This window comes from Schistocerca nitens, chromosome 5, assembly GCF_023898315.1.
Source record: "Schistocerca nitens isolate TAMUIC-IGC-003100 chromosome 5, iqSchNite1.1, whole genome shotgun sequence".
NCBI lineage: Eukaryota > Metazoa > Arthropoda > Insecta > Orthoptera > Acrididae > Schistocerca > Schistocerca nitens.
Genome location: NC_064618.1, coordinates 527,421,015 through 527,440,487, shown reverse-complemented (window position 1 = coordinate 527,440,487; position 19,473 = coordinate 527,421,015). Strand labels below are relative to the sequence as shown.

Here is a 19,473-nt window from a genome sequence, read left to right as displayed (position 1 = left end):
TTTTTTAAGCAGTTCATTTATCATGTGTAAAAATATATCTACTATATATGATTCTGAAATTATGTGACACTCATATTTGAAGCATCAGATCCCAAGGTACCATAGACACTTATTGTAATGTGCTATAGATAGCAAATTATTTCATTGTTGAGGATAAGTGTCTGTTCGAGCACATTATTAATTATTTCATCAATATCTGAACATCAGTATGTACTTTAAATGTTATTACATTTTACATTTGTGAAAATCCACAAATTTGTTTGTATCACTCTTCATTTAATGCAATGGGGCTTTCTAACATGTGTTTCCTTTTCTACAAATCATTGTCATCTGTCCAAGTGCCCTTGGAAGAGTGATGATTAGGGCAGTTCATTCAGACATGCAATAGCACTGTTTTCAGTAGTTATAGTTAGTAACTTGGCAGATCAGTTATAAGTTACATGAATATGAATAGCCGATTGATTATTGTTTTATCTCTCGTGTCTCAGGTTTTCCACTATTTTACACATAAAATGGTTGAGTCATTTGTTCTCAGAGAACTTTAATTTTGCTTAGGAACAAAACTTCATGAAACAGATAATGTGCTTTTCTTTTGTACTGAAAATTAGTGGCTGTGTGACATGTTTTTGACATTCATATCATGTCAGATTAATATTTAAGTTACTAGAGCTTTATATCTAGTTTATAGCAAATGAATATCATTTTAGAAGAAGTAACAGCTACTGTTAACATTTTCTCTGCGTTATTCTGTATTTGTTTTTTGTTTTTAGGTTTATAATGGCAGAACTTCTTCAGACTGAACGAACGTATGTCAAAGACCTTGAGACTTGCATCAAGTCTTTTTTAGATGAAATGAAATCAAATCCTTCTGTACCAGGACCCATTCAAGGAAAAGATGACATAATATTTGGGAATATGGAAGAAATATACGACTTTCATAACAGTGTTTTTCTGAAAGAACTTGAAAAGTATGAGACCATGCCTGAAGATGTTGGGCACTGTTTTGTTACTTGGGTAAGTTAAAATCATATTACAGTTTTCTAGAATATTTTGGGTGTTAAAATCATCCATTCTGAATGTGTGGAAGGAATGGGGAACTTAAACTGCATTGCAATTCTTGTTATTTCAGAAACTGAGATTGAGAAGTTTGTAGAAAATTTGATTTAATGTGTTTAATTCTGAATGAAGGAGACCATTCACAGAAAGTGTAAGATATTTTGCATCTACAACAGGTGCACATGCGCACACCCACAATCACATGCATGCTCATGCAGACACAGATATACATGAGGCAGAAAGACAGTTTAACCAAAAGTGTGGGGTAGAAAGACAGCATCAAATGAAGGAATTTCATTATAGGAACTAAAGGTCACAGTTGGATATTTTCAGCACTACAGAAATGCAGTTGAAATCTGACATATGGACATCTTTACTCAAAATAAAAAGCAGTTCACAAAAAATGTTTACATAAATGAAGCGTTTGGACTAACAAATTGTCACAGTGAGAACAAGAAAAAGTTAAAGCATCACCTAGCCATGTCTCATACTTAGCTGATGTACATTACATTACTTCTTTAGATTGAAAACAGTCATATGTGTACGTTTCAGGTTATAATGTGTCCAAAAAAAGTAAGAGTAAATGAAAATGAGTAAGCTATAGCACACAGGCATGCCACCACTTAATTACCATGAGTATGTAATAGCAAATGTTCAAACCGACCGCTATTTTTAAACTGGCATAGTACATAGTGGTGCTGCAGGGATTGGTATGTTCTCTGAAATGCACTGGGAGAAGTGTGAATTAATTCTGCTGCTGCCATAAGGCAAGCCACCAAATCCTGTTCATACACAACTGACATTGCATACACATTGTTTTTCCTGTTACCGCAGAGGGAAAAAATTTAGCTGTGTCAAGTGTGGCAAACATGCAGCTCACTGCATTGGCCACTGTGTCTGCTCAATCTGTCAGTTAATGTTCTATCCAACTAATATTGGACAATCTGCACAAAATGTTGAGCTGCTCCATCATGTTGGAACCGAAGGTTCTGCCTAACTCCAAGTGGTACATCATCCAGTAGTGCAGGCAATACTTGTTGCAAAAACACAACTTATGTGTGAGCATTCAACCTTGGAGGTTACATGTAGGGGCCACTGAATGAATCATTCACAGTTCTCATTCACATGCTTGCAGTGAATAGCTTTTGATGACCATGGACATATGTTGCATTAGGATTTTGTAGAGTGCAAACAAGGCTGTTGTATAAACTTGAAAATACCTTCACGAGTAAAGCAAGCCTCGTCTGTAAACATCAAATGTTCAGGGGAATGTGGCTGTTGTGCTGCTCATCATAGGAACCTTTCAACAAATTCCAGACCACTAGGGAAGTTGTCTGGACCCACAGCTTGTACATTCTGTCAGTGGAAAGAATGTAGACAAGCCTCATGAATGATGTTCCAGATATGATGCCAGTCCACACAACATTCATGAGAGATTTGTCCGAAAGTTGCTGTTGGCTCTTACTGTATGCAGCATAATGCATCGTTGTCAAACTCAACAATGTAGGAAAGGATAGAGTGCTATTTACCATAAAGAAGACATGTTAAGTTGCAGACAAGCACAATTACAAGACACTTACACAAAACTATCAGCCACAGCTTTTGTCAGCAAAAGAGAAACACTGTTCATACACAAAAGCAAGCACACGTCATGGTCATAAGACTGGCAACTCCGGCAGCTTGGGCCAGAATGCATGCAAGAAGCAATCTATCTTTTCCTACATTGTTGATATTTCTTTTTGGAGTTTCCATCGTTCGACTTCATCAAACTCAACTGTACATACAGTGCATCTGCTGCCTGTATCATGCTTATTTGCCCTCAGATATCTAGTCTCTCACATACTTCTGTCAACTGCCACAAAAGTGTTTTTCTAAGGCAGTCTGATAACATTTCTGGTAAACTGTATGAGCCACCCTTGCATTGCCATGAGCAGCACCATAGGCCCAGTGCTTGTCACTTGCCTCATTCCATATGAACCCATATTCCCTATTGCTGCTTCACAACCCTCACTCACTCATTGGTGAGATCACTGTACCTGCTGAATTTGACAAAAGGGTACTTAAAACCAACGTTTTCCACTGCACGTCGTTCCCCCCTAGAGACACTGAGTGGAGTGCAGTTTGTTTGTATCTGGCAAACACAAACAAGTTGCAGATTTGAAGATTGTCACACACCTGGAGTTGATGTTAAGTTATGAAGCACCATAAATATGCGACTGGGATCCCTAGCTCCTGTAATCAAAACCCTTCACTGACACACACACACACACACACACACACACACACACACACACACACACACACACACCTGTGCCTCTACATTGTGCTGATTAGATACACAATGTAACTGTGCCAGCTAGACAGGCAGTGTGACTGAGTGTCTAGCCAGCACAATGGCACTTGTGGCCCATTAAAGAATTTTTTACTAAAGCTAGCAAGTTTCCTCTTTTGTGTGTGCCTGTCAGCAACTCAATGCCTCTGCTTCCTGTGTCAGTTTCCTTTACTTGTAAATGATTTACATTCTGCCAGAACTTTTCTTACCCAATTAAGAGTTTTAATATTTCCTCTGGGTATGAGAAATGAGAAATATCCTTTTTACATGGATAACAAAGCTGATAGTAGTGTAATTAAAGATATTTTTTTCTCATCATCATCATCTTGGACAGTTTCCAGCCACTGGCTGGGTCTGTCGGGAACACAAGCCTCTCCATCGTGTTATTTTTTTCTACGTCATATAAATTCTCAACACATCAGGAGTTAAAGAATATATGCACAGACATGTTCACTTGTTATTTGCAAGAGGAAAATAAAACTATGTAAAAGTGTAATGACAGAAAGTATACTGCTGGTTTTGAAGCATTAAGGTGGAATAACTGCTAGGCCACTGACACTTGGTTGGCTTATGGAATGTCTTAAGTGATTTGTAGCTACAAGGTACATTTGAGTTGAACTCATAATTAATGAGTAGCTCATGAGAGATGAAAGACTGGTTCATCTGAAGAAAGATGGGTAAGGTGTCACCTTGAGCTGTTTAAGAAACCATCCCATCATTCATCTGGAATGGATTATGGAAACTGTGAAAAACCTAATTGAGGAAAACTGAATTGGAACTTAAAACCTCACTCCGACAAAGCTTGCAGGGCTACCTAAGAATAGCTACTCATTTTGCTTGTGTGTTTTCTCCTCCACCTCCCTTCCTCCCTCCCTCCTTAGTGTGCTCCTTTCAGCTGTCTGTCTCTCAATCTTCTTCTTGATCTCTTTCTTCAATCTTAGGTATGAATATGTGATTTCAGGGAAAGAGACATAGAGAAGACTGAAACACAGATGTTTTAAAGGAGTACAGGAAAGTGTACTTGTAGAAAGGAAGCACAAGAAATTAAGTCTCTCTCTCTCTCTCTCTCTCTCTCTCTCTCTCTCTCTCTCACTCACTCTCTCACAGACACACAAAACCACACACATAGTTTGGCAAAGGGAGTGAAGAACCCAGACTGTCTGAGTCTCAGTGTAACTTCATGCATGTTCTCACCATTCAAAGGGTATGTACAGTATTAGAGTTGCAACTGTCTGTGACGGTTTGACTGGCCACCATTACATTAATGTTTTTTTTGTGTTTATTGTCATTACCAGGCCTAATAGGATGTATCGGGGGCATGAACAATGCCAGTTATTGAGCGATCACTGTGCAGAACATAAAGATGTCACATAGAGCTTAAATATGGACAAATTTCAATTTGAATTTCTTTCCATATCGTAGTTCCACTGGAGGTCACAACTGGTATTCTTGAAAGCCATAGGCACCTAGTAAACAGTCAGAACCTCAAAATGGCCAAGATGTTACAGACAAGTGCAGAGCACAACCAAAGAGCTGCAGTTATCAAAAGTCTTCACACTTGCTGTTCTCCCACTGAAATAGTTTGATTCTGTGGGTACCTAAGATAAACTTTTTACAATATTATGGCCAAGTTTGTCCATTGGAGGAGTCTGGTGTTCATGTCCTAGGTATTGTGTCCAGTGAACGTGATACCCTGCCACCACATTTCTTTGAATAGGGAAAAACTGTAATAAATGAAGTTTATCTGCAAGTTTTGACAAATTTCATGAAACTGTGGGAGACAATATATCTTTCAACAGGATGGCTTTCAGATAATGTTGACATCCTCTGATCAAAGTAGTTCTGGCCCAGAATAGCCAGGATTTGAACCCTCTTGACTACTACATTTGGAGCATAGTCAAAAGAGTTACCAACAAGATGAGACACCCTAATGTTGCATCTCTATGCACCTCTGTCAGAGCAGCATTTTTGAATATGGACAGTGCTGTTTTAATGAGTGCATGCAATTGTTTCAGGACAAGATTGGAGGTGGTCATTGCGGATGAAGGGAGTTACATCAAGTAATGTTACTCTTGAAAGATACCACTACTTATATTTAAAAGGATTTTCATTTTCATTTCTATTTTCTTTTAATAAATTTGTTTTTAAAAGATGTTTCATTTGTCCAGATTTAAGTGCCACTCCCTGTACTTTTGTCAGACAGTGTTATTAGCACCTGACATAGTTTGAAAGTTGTCTCATTGTGAGACTCCATTTAGTTGTCGGGACATATTGTGTAATATCCAGGTTTTTGGGGCATTTAGATATAACAGTGGCCCCATGTTGAACTGCATGGAAATGTGGGGTCAACTGTACTCACCGTCTAGGTTGCAGTCGACCAAGGGAGGATGGCCATAATGTACACCACATACGTCATAAGCCATTCACATTCGGGCCTGGCTCCTCAGAACAAAAAATGGTCTCCCTGAAATGTTCTATGTCATCCAGCAACATTAGTTGCAGATTAGTAGCAGCCGGATTAGGGAAGATGTGTCCCATGCTTAGGCTGTCATTAACACAACACAAATGGCTGTATTTGGAGTGGTGCCATGTCATGGTTGCTTGAGCTGCTGAAGAAAAGTGTCACATGTTCAGCAGTGAATTGCATTTGTGCACCATCATGATGATCATTGCGGTGAATATGGCAGTGACTTGGAGAGAGGTTCCATTCTTCTTTCTTTTGGAGAGGCACAGCAGTGTTACTCTTGGCTTGTGATGTGAAGACCCATGGGGTATGACTAGATTGTGGCTGGTTGTGGTTAAGAGAAATCTGATGGCATACAGGTACATCACAGGCATTCTGCACCCTCATGTGCCAACTCTCCCTTCCTCATTGCTAACAGACTTTGAAAACACACACACACACACACACACACACACACACACACACACACACACACACATATTTACTCCTCATTAGGCAGTCAGTACCTGTAAGACTGGGCATATATAATGCAATGTGAACATGGAATTTGAAGGACATAAGTTTCTGATTACTTTTTTCCATTGCTGAAATTTGTGACTGTGAATGGAATTAATGTTAATTTTAAAAGACTGCTGTTTTGTAACAGTAGATGGTATGGTTTTACAGACTAACCCTAGTGAGTTTTATGTATTAGTTAGTGTAAACAGAAATTCTTCGTAGAAATGAAGACACTCTGAAAGGCATTTGGACTCAACAGGGCAGTGAAGTGTTTGTGAATGTGCCAAAATACACACAAAAATTGTGCACCACTGTGTCTGACACAGTTACTGTGTACTTTGTATGTAAGATAGTATATGTTAGCCAGACAAATAATATTTCGGTCCTTTTTCAGGCCCAGAAGTTTGACATGTATGTTAAATATTGTAAGAATAAGCCTGAGTCAAACTCACTTCTAGTACAGCATGGTGGCAGTTTCTTTGAAGAAATGCAGAAAAAGCACAAAGTTGAGCATCCTATAGCAGCATACCTCATAAAACCTGTACAGAGAATTACTAAATACCAACTCCTGTTAAAAGACCTACAGTCTTGTTGTGAGGAGGATCAGGGTGAAATTAAGGTGAAGTGGAAATGTGATTCTTTCTTGTTTGTAGTGTAGTAATCTATTTGGGTGTGCTAGTCTTCATAGACTTTAATGCTGATGATTAACAATACACATTAAGAAGTGCTAATTGTAAACTTTTGGGATTTATGGAGAAGATAAACTATGTAATTAGTCCAATGTGGATTATTTTACAATTTCTTAATTATGTATTCTTTGTATGTAGATGGTACTTTAAAACTGCTGAATTAATGCAATAATAAAATTATAGTTAGTGTTGTGTATAAATGAAATTTAATTCATATCATGATGTAATATGAAATGAATACCATACTCAGATTGTGTTTAATGAAATATTAAATTTTAATATATACTATTTTGATATTCATGTGTATAATAAAAGCATGTCTCACTTCATAACTTTTTTTTCCAGGATGGCCTAGATGTTATGTTAAATGTTCCCAAAAAGGCGAATGATGCGATGCACCTTTCCCTCTTAGAAGGCTGTGATATGAGTTCAGACAAACTTGGGGAAGTTGTACTGCAAGATACTTTCCATGTCTGGGATCCTAAACAAATAATTCGGAAAGGCCGAGAAAGGCATATTTTTCTCTTTGAGTTATATTTACTCTTCAGTAAAGAAGTAAAAGATTCCAGTGGGAAAGCAAAGTATATTTACAAAAACAAACTGATGGTAAGTTATCCTTAGAAAATTAATCCTTTATGAAAAGTCTACAATAAATCAGACGGTGCTGCTGTTGTTACCTTCACACACACACACACACACACACACACACACACACACACACACACACACACACACTACAAATGAAACAGCTTTAAAAGTAGCAGGAAATAATTTTTTTGTCAAGGTAGATCATGGAGTTATCTTTCATATGAATCATTTAAGGAAGAATGTATAACTCTTGGCTGTTCAAATTAGTCCACAAACTACCAAGAGAATAGCATTAATTAATCAGTGTTTTTATTGCCTGTAACATAACTATAACACCTTCAGAAACCAAGAGGGATTGATAGAAGCATACTCATTTTTTAAGACTACAGAGTATTTATGAGGCCCTATAATGCCACACAAATACATACAACTACTTCCAGCCTTTGACAAGGGAGTAATTAGTTCTCACGCAAGAACCATTAAGTCTGTTTTGTTTGTTCTGTTCATGTTCAGTTTACCAATTTTCTTAACAGTGCTAATGTATGCAACTAAATTTACTGATTTTCTTTTTTTTTAATTTGATACTAAGAAGGTGCTATGAGTTTAATATTTTTCTTTTGTCTTTCCTTGCAAACATGCTCAATTCGCAACAAATTTTCAAACTACATTTAGGTAGCACTTAGATACTGAATTTTGTATTTTAGTACTTCATCTTAATTCTATTTTTGTTGATAACTTTACTGATTCATTTGTTGTATCTTCTGAAGAAGTATCTAATTGCTTGTTTACTGTGCTATCCTGTAGTCTTCTCGAAATTTTATGCACACTCAGCATTAAATAATTTCTCTCAGTGTGAAATACGTTTTTGCATTGACCATCATAATTCCAATCAATATTCTCCCAAACATGATGGCCATGTTCTTTTTATTCATTGCATATTAGTTATATAAAGTGTGGAATGCATGTACCTTTAGTAGCCTCTCTCTGGCTCTTTATAGTTTGAGGAATACATGAAGTATTAAACTGTCTTGTATGTTTTCTAACTGTTACTATTGAGGTGATGGGTCAGTTTAGTTTATGCTTAATAAAATGTGAAATTTCAAAGTTAAATATATTATTGTGAAAGGTACTAATGACTCTGTTTTTTGGCAATTGTAGACATCTGAACTTGGAGTAACAGAACACATTGAAGGTGATGAGTGTAAATTTGCTGTGTGGACTGGAAGGGCACCAATATCAGATTACAGAATAGTACTAAAGGTAAGAAATAACTAAATGAAGTGTAGACAAGAGTTAGATAGGTGTAATTAGATAATGAAATAATGTTAAAGTGAGTCAGACAGCATTATGAAGTTGTTGGAAGTCCTTCACTTTCTGAACCACAGCAACCCTAACACCATCATTTTCTCAGTCTCTCTCTCTCTCTCCCTCTCCCTCTCCCTCTCTCTGTCTGTCTGTCTTCCCCTCTCTCTATGCTGTACTTCAAAACAATTTTAAAAAGTCAATGAATAAATAGAAAATTAAATTCATTAATTGTATCTTTGTTGTCTAGGATCAAACAGTCAAACAGATCACCAATTTCAACTTCTTCAAAAGTCATCAACAAATTACATATTTATAAATTTATGATGTAAGTGTATGTTCCGTAATACCATGAAATCATTGTGTTCATGTGTGTTCTGAAATGATGGCATACAGCACTCTGGAATGAAAAAATAGAACAAATGTGGTAGGCTGGAACTGTTTACCTTGATTTTTTTCTCATTTAAAGACAGTAAAGAGATTCCTTTTTAATTATTAATTTTCTGACTTACAACATGGCTAGGCAAAGGTTTTCTAGCAATTCCTCTTTGAAGAGTAGTCTCAAAAAATGCTTGTCACCATTCTGTCTTTCACAACCACATTTTGGGTAACATATTTCTGTTCTTAGATCCAGATGAGTTTCATCAAGGTGTTTGCATGAGCTCTTTTGTGGGAATGAGTGGATGCATACCAATATGTAAGTCAAGGAGCACTGTGCTGTGCCAGATTTGGATACTTAATCCACTGTGCTTCTGGTGTGTTTTCTGGTTGCGTTATTTGTATCCACATGGCTCTTATCTGCATACATGGAGATTATATGTTTGTAAACCATTTTAAACAATTCAGTACAATAGAGTTCTGATGGTAGGCTTACTCCTGGCCTAAATTTTTGCCAACTGAAGTTGAACCTTGTAATTTACATTCCATTGACTAAGAATGTAAAGGCCAATCAAGATGACATTCTAATACAATGTAGCCTCTCATATTATTGATATGGTCCATTAGTTACAACTTTGTTTCCTAACTTATGAAATGGATGTTATGAAATTTTCTGCAGAACATTTCTACTACATTGGGAAGTCAAATGAAGTCATGTTAGAAGCTGTCATCCGATACTGCATACAGTTTAAAGTTAGTCATGTCGTTCATTTACCAAATATGCATTGATTAACTGTAATGATGTCAACATGCTACACTTCTCAGAGCACTAAACATTGCATTGTGCACTTGTAGATGTTTATAGGAATGTTCGTTTTACAGTAAACATTATTTGTGTCATTTATAGTACACAAACTGGAGTCAGACTATGAAGAGAATATTCCAATGGATGGAGATTCCTAACAGATCCTTCAGGTAGCTTTGTGGTAGCTTTTGCTAATTACATGAGTGGTATCTTTTACTGCAGGCACAACAGGAATGACTCAGATGTAAGAAATCTACTGGTTTGATGGAAACATGTTAAGCATGTAAAACTTGCAAAAAAAAACCTAGGATTCATTGCATGTATTTACCTTAAGCTCTTGCAAATGTCAACAATACATATAATCTTTCCAGGACACTTCCTGGCAGATTAAAACTGTGTGCCCGACCGAGACTCGAGTTGAGCTACCGAAGCTCAGATGATAGAGCACTTGCCCGCGAAAGGCAAAGGTCCTGAGTTCAATTCTCGGTCGGGCACACAGTTTTAATCTGCCAGGAAGTTTCATATCAGCGCACACTCCGCTGCAGAGTGAAAATCTCATTCTGGAAACATCCCCCAGGCTGTGGCTAAGCCATGTCTCCGCAGTATCCTTTCTTTCAGGAGTGCTAGTTCTGCTAGGTTCGCAGGAGAGCTTCTGTAAAGTTTTGAGGGTAGGAGATGAGATACTGGCAGAAGCAAGGCTGTGAGGACCAGGCGTGAGTCATGCTTCGGTAGCTCAGATGGTAGAGCACTTGCCAGCGAAAGGCAAAGGTCCCGAGTTCGAGTCTCGGTCGGGCACACAGTTTTAATCTGCCAGGAAGTTTCATATCAGCGCACACTCCGCTGCAGAGTGAAAATCTCATTATTTCCAGGACAGTATGCACGTAAGATGCTACAGTGCCATGCTTTCCAAAAAAGGGAAGTAGTAGCACCTTAAAATGATGACACTTATTGATCATATGTAATGCTAATAGGTGAAAATTGTAATACTGACATTTCTCTTTAACTTTCAACTAGAAATAATTATTACTGTTGATATCAACAGACATTGCCATTGATTTCTGCATTAGCATTGACCTTTATCCACAGAATACTTGTTACTGTGGAAATTCGTGGCTATTCACATCTTTCCAGACCTCTGCTACTGGAGCTAAGAAATACCTCAAAACAGTTTAGTGGTATCAGAAAAATATAGATTATTGGCTGATGCTACTATGAAGACAATTTGTATACAGTGCTGATCAATCTGACTGCTTCAGAATGGGGAACTCATCACACTTTTTATCCTTTAGTTCAAGAGTTAACAGTATCAGCCACTTTATAATCAGCTGTATGCATATAAGAAATGTGTTGTTTTCAAGTGACATCTACTGTGACGTAAATGATGTAAAGAATGTAGATTTTGTTAAATTTCTGCCAGAAACATCACATTTCAAGCACTACAACTAACTGAGCAAATTATGTGTGATACTTTAAGGTTAAACTAAACTAGAAAATTTTGTGACATTTTTAAGTTAAGATATCTATCAGATGACTGGAAAATATCTAGTTTACAATTCTGTAGAAGAAAAGCTTGTAGAATCTTCCACGTACTTCATTGGGAAAGAAAAGTAATTAATTTGGATTTTACTAGTTGTTACTTATCGTGTTCTAATTTTTTCACCATTAGAAAATAAATGCATTATAAATCAAAATAAACTTAGTGTCGTGTTTTCTTTTTTCAGGCCTCTTCACTTGATGTGAAACAGACATGGGTAAAAAAGCTCCGTGAAGTCATTCAGGAAACCTATTTCAGTTCAGCTTTACCTCTCAGTATGCCAAAGAGCCCAGCAAAACTGAAGCCAGGCAGTCAACGTTCCAGCAGGTAAGAACAGAGATGTTATTGCTAATTTGTAGGTAGTCCAACATTAGAACAATGTCAAGTGCATGCTGGTGTTGTGGCCAGCCTGCATGTGGTTTTCTGCACCCACTTAAGTAAATACTGGGCTAGTTCCCAGGTTCTGCCTCAGTTACATGATGCACAAACACTTAGAAAACAGTGACATTATAATTGACAATGTGATATATACAAGACACAGGCAGAAGGTGTACACAGGTTGCTCCATGGGTGGAGTTTGCTGTAGTTTTAAAATGTCTTTTGAAGAGAGAACTACAATTTAGTAATAGCCTATGTACGGGTATGGTTCTCCACAAAAGTGGAGAAGTACCATACCAGTCCCAACCTGGCATTGGCTGGCTGTAGGGCACTGGAATGGACAGACATTTTTATCCACATAATGGACAGCATTAAAACCACTATCCCTTTAGTGTACAGAAAGGCATCATTTATGAGTACCTACAACTAACATTGTGCAGTGAAAGTGATGTCAAATTCTAAATAGTATGTTGCAGTGACTTTATCAGCAAGCTATTGAACTTGGTACATGGAAGCCATCTGAAATGCTATGTTGTAACATATCTCTTTCCAAATAAACCAGATGTAGTCAGAGTCATCTCTACATCAACATCTCGGCAATTTCTGCTCAATATGGGGCTTTAATGCAGGCAGGTGCAGTATGCACCCATGCTTACCATATTCAACAGTTAATCGTCCAGTAATAAAGAAAGTGAAAAGATTGTTTTATCACAAAATGAATGGGCACTGCATATACGATGCTCAAGAACCAGGATTATGTACCAGCTCCATAGGTCTGAAGGAGCTAACCCCTAAAGCTCTATATTTGGGGGGGTGGGGGGCTCTATGTTTTGAAAATCCAGAAATTAGCAAAAAATTTGTTTTTCTATCAGTTTACATTGGCAGTTTTTGCCTCCTGACCAACATAATATAAAAGCTTTCCTTTTGTGGCCACAGTAAAGAAAAGCACTTGTGATCCCACTGAACAATGAGAAACACTGATCAAAGATGTGTTAATAGTATTTGGGTATGGCCTATCACTACTAGAGTGCACAAATTTTGATTTCATCCTGCATTAAGTAGAATGAAACACATTGCATAACATAACAAAAAATGCAGCTCATTAATGTGTACTGCTTTATAGTTACTGAAACAATTTGGAAAATGGGTTTCCTAATCTTTACACAAAAACGCTCAGTATTCCTTTAAAAGTGCATGTATGAGTTTCAAGTGCAGACAAAAAGATTTAGAAGTTAAGTCATTAAAAACTGCCCCTGAAACTTAGTGACGCAGGGGAGCCACTGGGATTTTCAACAGTTTCAGTGGGAAGTGACGTATTCAACAGTTGATCACTTACCCAACGGTATAAAGTGTTTGACAGACCACAAAGTGAAATTTGAAAACAAACTGAAACTCTTTCTCCTTGACAACTAATCATAGAAGAATTTCCATTATTTTGATGTGTAAAAGGTGGTGGGTGGAACTACTAACTCACATCTGTACATGTTCACCATGTAGCCATATTTATAAATTAATTTGTGACACTTTTTTCAGAAATCTGTGGCACTGTATGGTAGCCGAAGAAAAATTTAGAGCAGTGCTCCAAGTTATATAGATGTTTTGATTTCATAGGTGAACAATAATATAAATATGAATGTATTACTGTGGTCACAGATTGCCTTTTTGGTCATATTTACTTCACATACACTTCCTATAAATTAAGGTAAGCAAAGATGAGTAGTAGGAGGTAACAAGTAAAATTTACGTATAAAATAATTATGCTGCAACAGAGATAGCACATGTTGATAATGACAGAGCTGTAAGTCACTGAACATATGATTCAAAATGGTTTCGTAATGTTACTGGGTTTATGACACTATTTCTTAACAACCACATAGGTTTCTATGAAGGGCAAGGCAGTGAAGACAGGCCACTTGAAATACATCCACATCAACATTTACATACATGCCATATGGTGTATGGTGGAGTGTACTTTGTTCCACTACTATCCATTTCCTTCTCTGTTCCATTTGCAAAGAGACACAGGAGAAAATGAATGTCTATGTGCTTCCTTATGAGCCCTTATTTCTCTTATCATGTTCCGTATGCAAAACATGCACCAACGATGGTAGAATCATTCTGCAGCCATGTTTAAATGCCATTCCTGTAAATTTTCTCAATAGTGTTTCATGAGAAGAATGTAGTCTTCCCTTCAGTGATGCCGATTTTAGTTCATGCAGCTTCTCCATGACACTTGTGTGTTGATTAAACCTACAGGCAATAAAATATGTTCCGAGTAGGTTCTTAAGGGTGAAAGTTCATGAAGCTTTTCTGTGACACTTGTGTGTTGATTAAACCTACCAGCAAGAAAATATGTTCTGAGCAGGGTCTTAAGGGGTGGGAAAGACCACTATCATTTAGTAGCAGTGTTAGGAAACTGCTGCATAAACAAAGAGAACTTCATCTCAGATTCATGAGAAGTAAACACCAAGCTGACAAACAAAAGCTGAACAAAGCAAAAATGAGTGTAAGAAGGGCAGTGAGAGAAGTGTTCAAAGATTTCAGAAGTAAAACTTTGTCAGCTGAAATTAGTTAAAACCCTAAGAGGTTTTGGTTGTATGTACAATCTATAAGTGGGTCAGAATCATCTATCCATTCACTCAGTGACCATACTGGCACCGAAATGGAAGATAATAGAGAGAAGGACAAAATACTGAATTTGGTCTTCCCAAATGGTTTCACTGTGGAAGATCATAATATGGTCCCCCTTTCAATCATTGTACGAATGTCAAAAAGGCAGATATTGAGATAGCCGATTAAGGAATAGAAAAACAACTACAGTTGCATAGTAGCAGAAAGGTGTCAGGACCAGATGAGATACCTATAAGATTCTACAAAGATTATGCCAAAGAACTTGCTCCCTTCTGGCAGTAATTTACTGTAGATCACCTGAGCAATGAAGGGTTCCTAGCAACTGGAAGAAAACACAGGTCATTCCAGTTTTTAAGAAGGGCCATAGGACAGATGCACACAATTGTAGACCTATATTGTTGTTGTCAATCTGTTGTAGAATTATGGAACATGTGTTACGTTCAAGAATTATGACGTTTTTGTAGAATAAAAATCTCCTCTATAAAAATCAGCATGGACTCCACAAACAGAGATTCTGTGAAACTCAGCTCACTCTGTTCCTCCATGATATCCATAGTGCCATAGGCAGTGATGGTCAAGTTGATGCTGTGTTCTTTGGCTTAGGAAGGCATTTGACACCGTCCCACACTACCGTTTAGTAACAAAATATTAGCTTGTCAAGAATTGGAGCAGGTTTGTGACTGAATTCAAGACATCCTTGTGTATAGATCTCAACACATTTCTCTTAACAGAACAAAATTAACAGATCAAAAAGTAATTTCTGAAGTACCCCAAGGAAGTGTGATAGGAGCTGCTACTGCTTACAATATATAAAAATGATCTAGTAGAAAGCATCAGGTGCTCTTTAAGGCTGTTTGCAGATAATGTGGTTCTCTGTAACAAAGTAGTAACATCAGAAGATAGTAACAACTTGCGGAATGACCTCTAGAGAATGGTGCAGGCTCTGGCAGTTGACCCTGAAAATAAATAAATGTAACATATTGCACATACATAGAAAAAGAAATCCACTACTGTACAGCTACACTATTGATGGCAAACTGATGGAAAGAGTATTTGTGTAAAATATCTAGGAGTAACTATCCAGAGTGACCTTAAGTAGAATTACCACATAAAATGAATAGTGGGAAAATCAGAGGCCAGACGCAGATTCATAGGAAGAATCTTCAGGAAATAACTCATTTGTGAAGGAAATGGCTTATAAGGTGCTTGTTCAACTGGTTCTTGAGTATTGTTCATCTGTCCAGGATCCCTACCAGGTAGGACTGACAGAAGAGAGAGAGAAGATACAACAAGAAGTGGCATGTTTCATCACGGGATCATTTAGCCAGCGCAGGAGTATTATGGAGGTGCTCAACAAACTCCATTGGTAGATGTTACAAGAGAAGGTGTTGTGCATCACAGTGAGATTTACTATTAAAATTTTGAGAGAGCACTTTTCAGTGAGTCAGTCAACATATTACTTTCCCCCACATACATCCCATGTAATGACCAGGAGGAGAAAATTCAGGAAATTAGAGCCAATACAGAGGTATACTGACAATCCTTCTTCCCATGCGCTATTTGTGAGTGGGACAGGGTTGGAGGGCTCAGTTAATGGTACAAAAGTACCCTCCACCACACACCATTAGGTGGTTTGTAGAGTATGATGTAGATGAACAAATCTAGCAACTCACCTCTGAACTGTTTCAATGCCTTCCTTTAATCTGACCTGTTGGGGATCCCAGCACTTGAGTAGTACTCAATAAAGGATTGCACTAATATTCTATGTGCTGTCTGCTTAATAGATGAGCTACAATTGTCTTAAATTCTCACAATAAACCAAAATCTTATCATTTGCCTCCACTACTGCTGTCTGTACATGCTCCTTCCATTTCAAATCACTTTGCGATGTCTTGCCTAGATGTTTAGTAGATGTGACTACGTCACACAGCACACTACCAGTGCCGTATTCAAACATTAAGGGCTTTTTCTTCTGTTCTTTTCCATTCAATCACATTTTTAAGCATTTACAACAAGCTGCCGTTCATCACACCAACTAGAAATGTTGCGCAAGTCATCTAATACCATCCTACAGTAGCTCAAGAACAACACTTTCCTGTACACCACAGCATCATCAGGAAACAGCTGCAGATTTCTAACCACATTCTCCATCAGATCGTTTATGTATATAGAGAATAAAAGCAGTCCCTGGGGCACATGTGATGATACCCTTGTCTCTGACGAATATTTGATGTCGAGGACAGCATACTAGCTTCTGTTACATAAGAAGTCTTGGAGCCAATCACACATCTGGGAACCTAATCCACGTACATTGACCTTTGTTAACAGTCTGCAGTGGGACACCATGTCAGATCGATTCAGGAAATCTAGGAATCCATGTTTTGCAGGATGCCATGTGGGGAAAGGGCAAGCTTAGTTTCTCATGAATGATGCTTTATAAGTCCATGTTCCTTTGTGGACAGAAGCTTTTCCATCTCAAGGACATTTGTTATATTTGATCTCAGAATATGTTCAAAAATTCTGGAGCAAACTGCTGTTGGTCTGTAATTTTACAGGTTAGTTTTTTTATCCTACTTATGTACAGGAGTCACCTGCACTTTCTTGCAGTTGCTTGAGACTCTGCACTGACAAAGAGATTTATGATAAATGCAAGGTAAGCAAGGGTCCAGTGCTGTTGAGTATTCTTTGTAAATCTGAATTGGGAGTCCTTCCAGACCTAGTGACTTATTTGTTTTCACAACTTTCAACTGTTTTTCTGCACCAGGGATGCCTATTACTATGCTCTCCATATGGGAGTTGATGTGATGATCAAATGATAGTATTTCTTACAATCTTCTCGCATGGATTATTTCTAAATGTGAAATTTTAAACTTCAGCTTTCCTTTTGGTGTCATCTCTTGATGCACCACACTGGTCAGAGATTGGCAACCAGTTAGAAACCTTTGACCCACTTAGTGATTTTACATATAGACCAGAATTTTGTCAGGTTCTCAACAAAATATTTTGCTAAGGTATAATGGTGGAAATTGTTTACACATTGTGCTTTAGTCTTTTTACAGGTGCAGGAATGTCTTCTGACTTTTGCCTGTAGTCATTTGCATGTTCTTTTTTGAACTGAGCATACAGCAGTGTCTACTTCCTCAGCAGCTTCTGCATTTTTTTAAAATTAAGCCATGATGTGTCTTTCCTGTCATTAATACACTTGCTCAGCACATTCTTCTCCAGAGCATGATTTACAGTCGAGTGAGACTTTGCCCATAATTCCTCTATGTCCATCATATTTTTACTAAATGATGTCAATTCATTCTTGAAGTGGGGTGGCAGCAACTGCTTATCTGCTTTTTCTAGAAAAAATACGTTCCTAGCCTTCTTGATGGATTTATTTACCTTAGTAACCATTGTCAGTATGAGGATGTCACAATCACTAATCCCTGGCTTTACATTGACACTTTTGATTACTGAGGCCTGTTGGTAGCCACAAGGTGTAAAATATTTCCATATTTTGTGGTCTGTCAAACTGGGTGCTCAAGGCAGGTTTTGGAAAACTTGTTCAAAACCTCTTCACCAGACAGTCTTGTCTCTATCACCTACAGATGTCCCAGTTTGCGTTCAGCAGGTTAAAGTTGCCTCCAACGAATAGGGCATGATCTGGATATTTTCACACTACTGAGCATGTACTTTCTTTGAATAATTCTAAAACTTGTCGTGGCAGAATCAGTTGGCCAGTAAAAACATCTGATAATAAACTTGGTTTCACCCAGAGCTGCTACTTGCATCCAGATAAGTTCACTGTTAGACTTGATTTCAACCTCGATTGACACAGTACTTTTGTCAATTGCAATGAACACTTCCCCTGCTATGGCATCTAAGCTTTCTACTTCAGGTTTTAGCCAGCTTTTGGTTGTGGGAATAACCTGAACTTGACAGCTTTTCTGGAGGCCAGTAAACTCAGGAACTTTGTTATGAATGCTTTGATAATTTACTGTTCAAGCTGTCTTTACTTTGTATGCAGTATGATTTTGCTCTCTGCTTATCAACAGACAATCATTCATCAGAGGATCCCCAACTACCATCTAACCAACAGAACCCCCATGATCACTTCACAACTTCTCTGCTTCTCAAGTAGCTGCTTTCTTTGTGTAGTGCACTCCTGTCCTGTGAAGAGAGCCCTGAAATTTTTCACCCCATAATGCATGTCGAGAAATCTGCAGCCAAGACCATCACAGAATAGGTGGAGCCTTTGCTTGAGACCATTCACTCGACTCCAAACCAAAGGATCCTTATCAACTATGGAGTTGATGCTGGAAATTGTAGGCACTGTTTTGCATCCCCAAACATGGCCAGCAGTCATCACTTCTGTCTGTCACCCACATGAACTGAGGATGGTCTTAGAAACCACGCAAAAGACATCATTGATGCTGATGTGAGCCACAACTTACAGACGACTGTACCCAGCATGCTTGCTAGCCACAAGCAAGGCCTCCTTCACATCTCAAATAATCCGACTGGCAGATATACTGAGCAGATATACATTGGATTTATTTCCAGCCTTTGCAAACTGTGCGAACTTTGCATGTACATACAGAATGCACACATCTTAAACATCCTAGCACTACAAACTTAAGAATCAACTACAAAATCACACAGAGAAAGCTAAATACGTAACTTGTTACTATTCTGGTGTGTCACCAGTGGTGGTTGATTCTTTTCTGAGCTGTGTTGCTGGCCATTCAAAAAAATGATAGCTGCACTATAGACTGTGCAAATCGCACTTCACAGTACTAAAATGGGAGATTGCACCAGATGCAAGGAATTTAA

The 19,473-nt window shown here is 37.9% G+C and overlaps 1 protein-coding gene across 1 annotated transcript in view; it reads left to right on the top strand.

Moving 5' to 3' along the window:
- LOC126259616 (kalirin) overlaps positions 1-19,473 on the top strand; it is a 1,784,965-nt gene that overhangs the window by 996,232 nt on the left and 769,260 nt on the right. Inside the window, exons 24-28 of the mRNA XM_049956530.1 lie at positions 771-1,014; positions 6,745-6,969; positions 7,385-7,645; positions 8,786-8,887; positions 11,834-11,973. Of these exons, the coding sequence (XP_049812487.1) occupies positions 771-1,014; positions 6,745-6,969; positions 7,385-7,645; positions 8,786-8,887; positions 11,834-11,973 (972 nt within the window). The remainder of the gene's footprint in view (positions 1-770; positions 1,015-6,744; positions 6,970-7,384; positions 7,646-8,785; positions 8,888-11,833; positions 11,974-19,473) is intronic.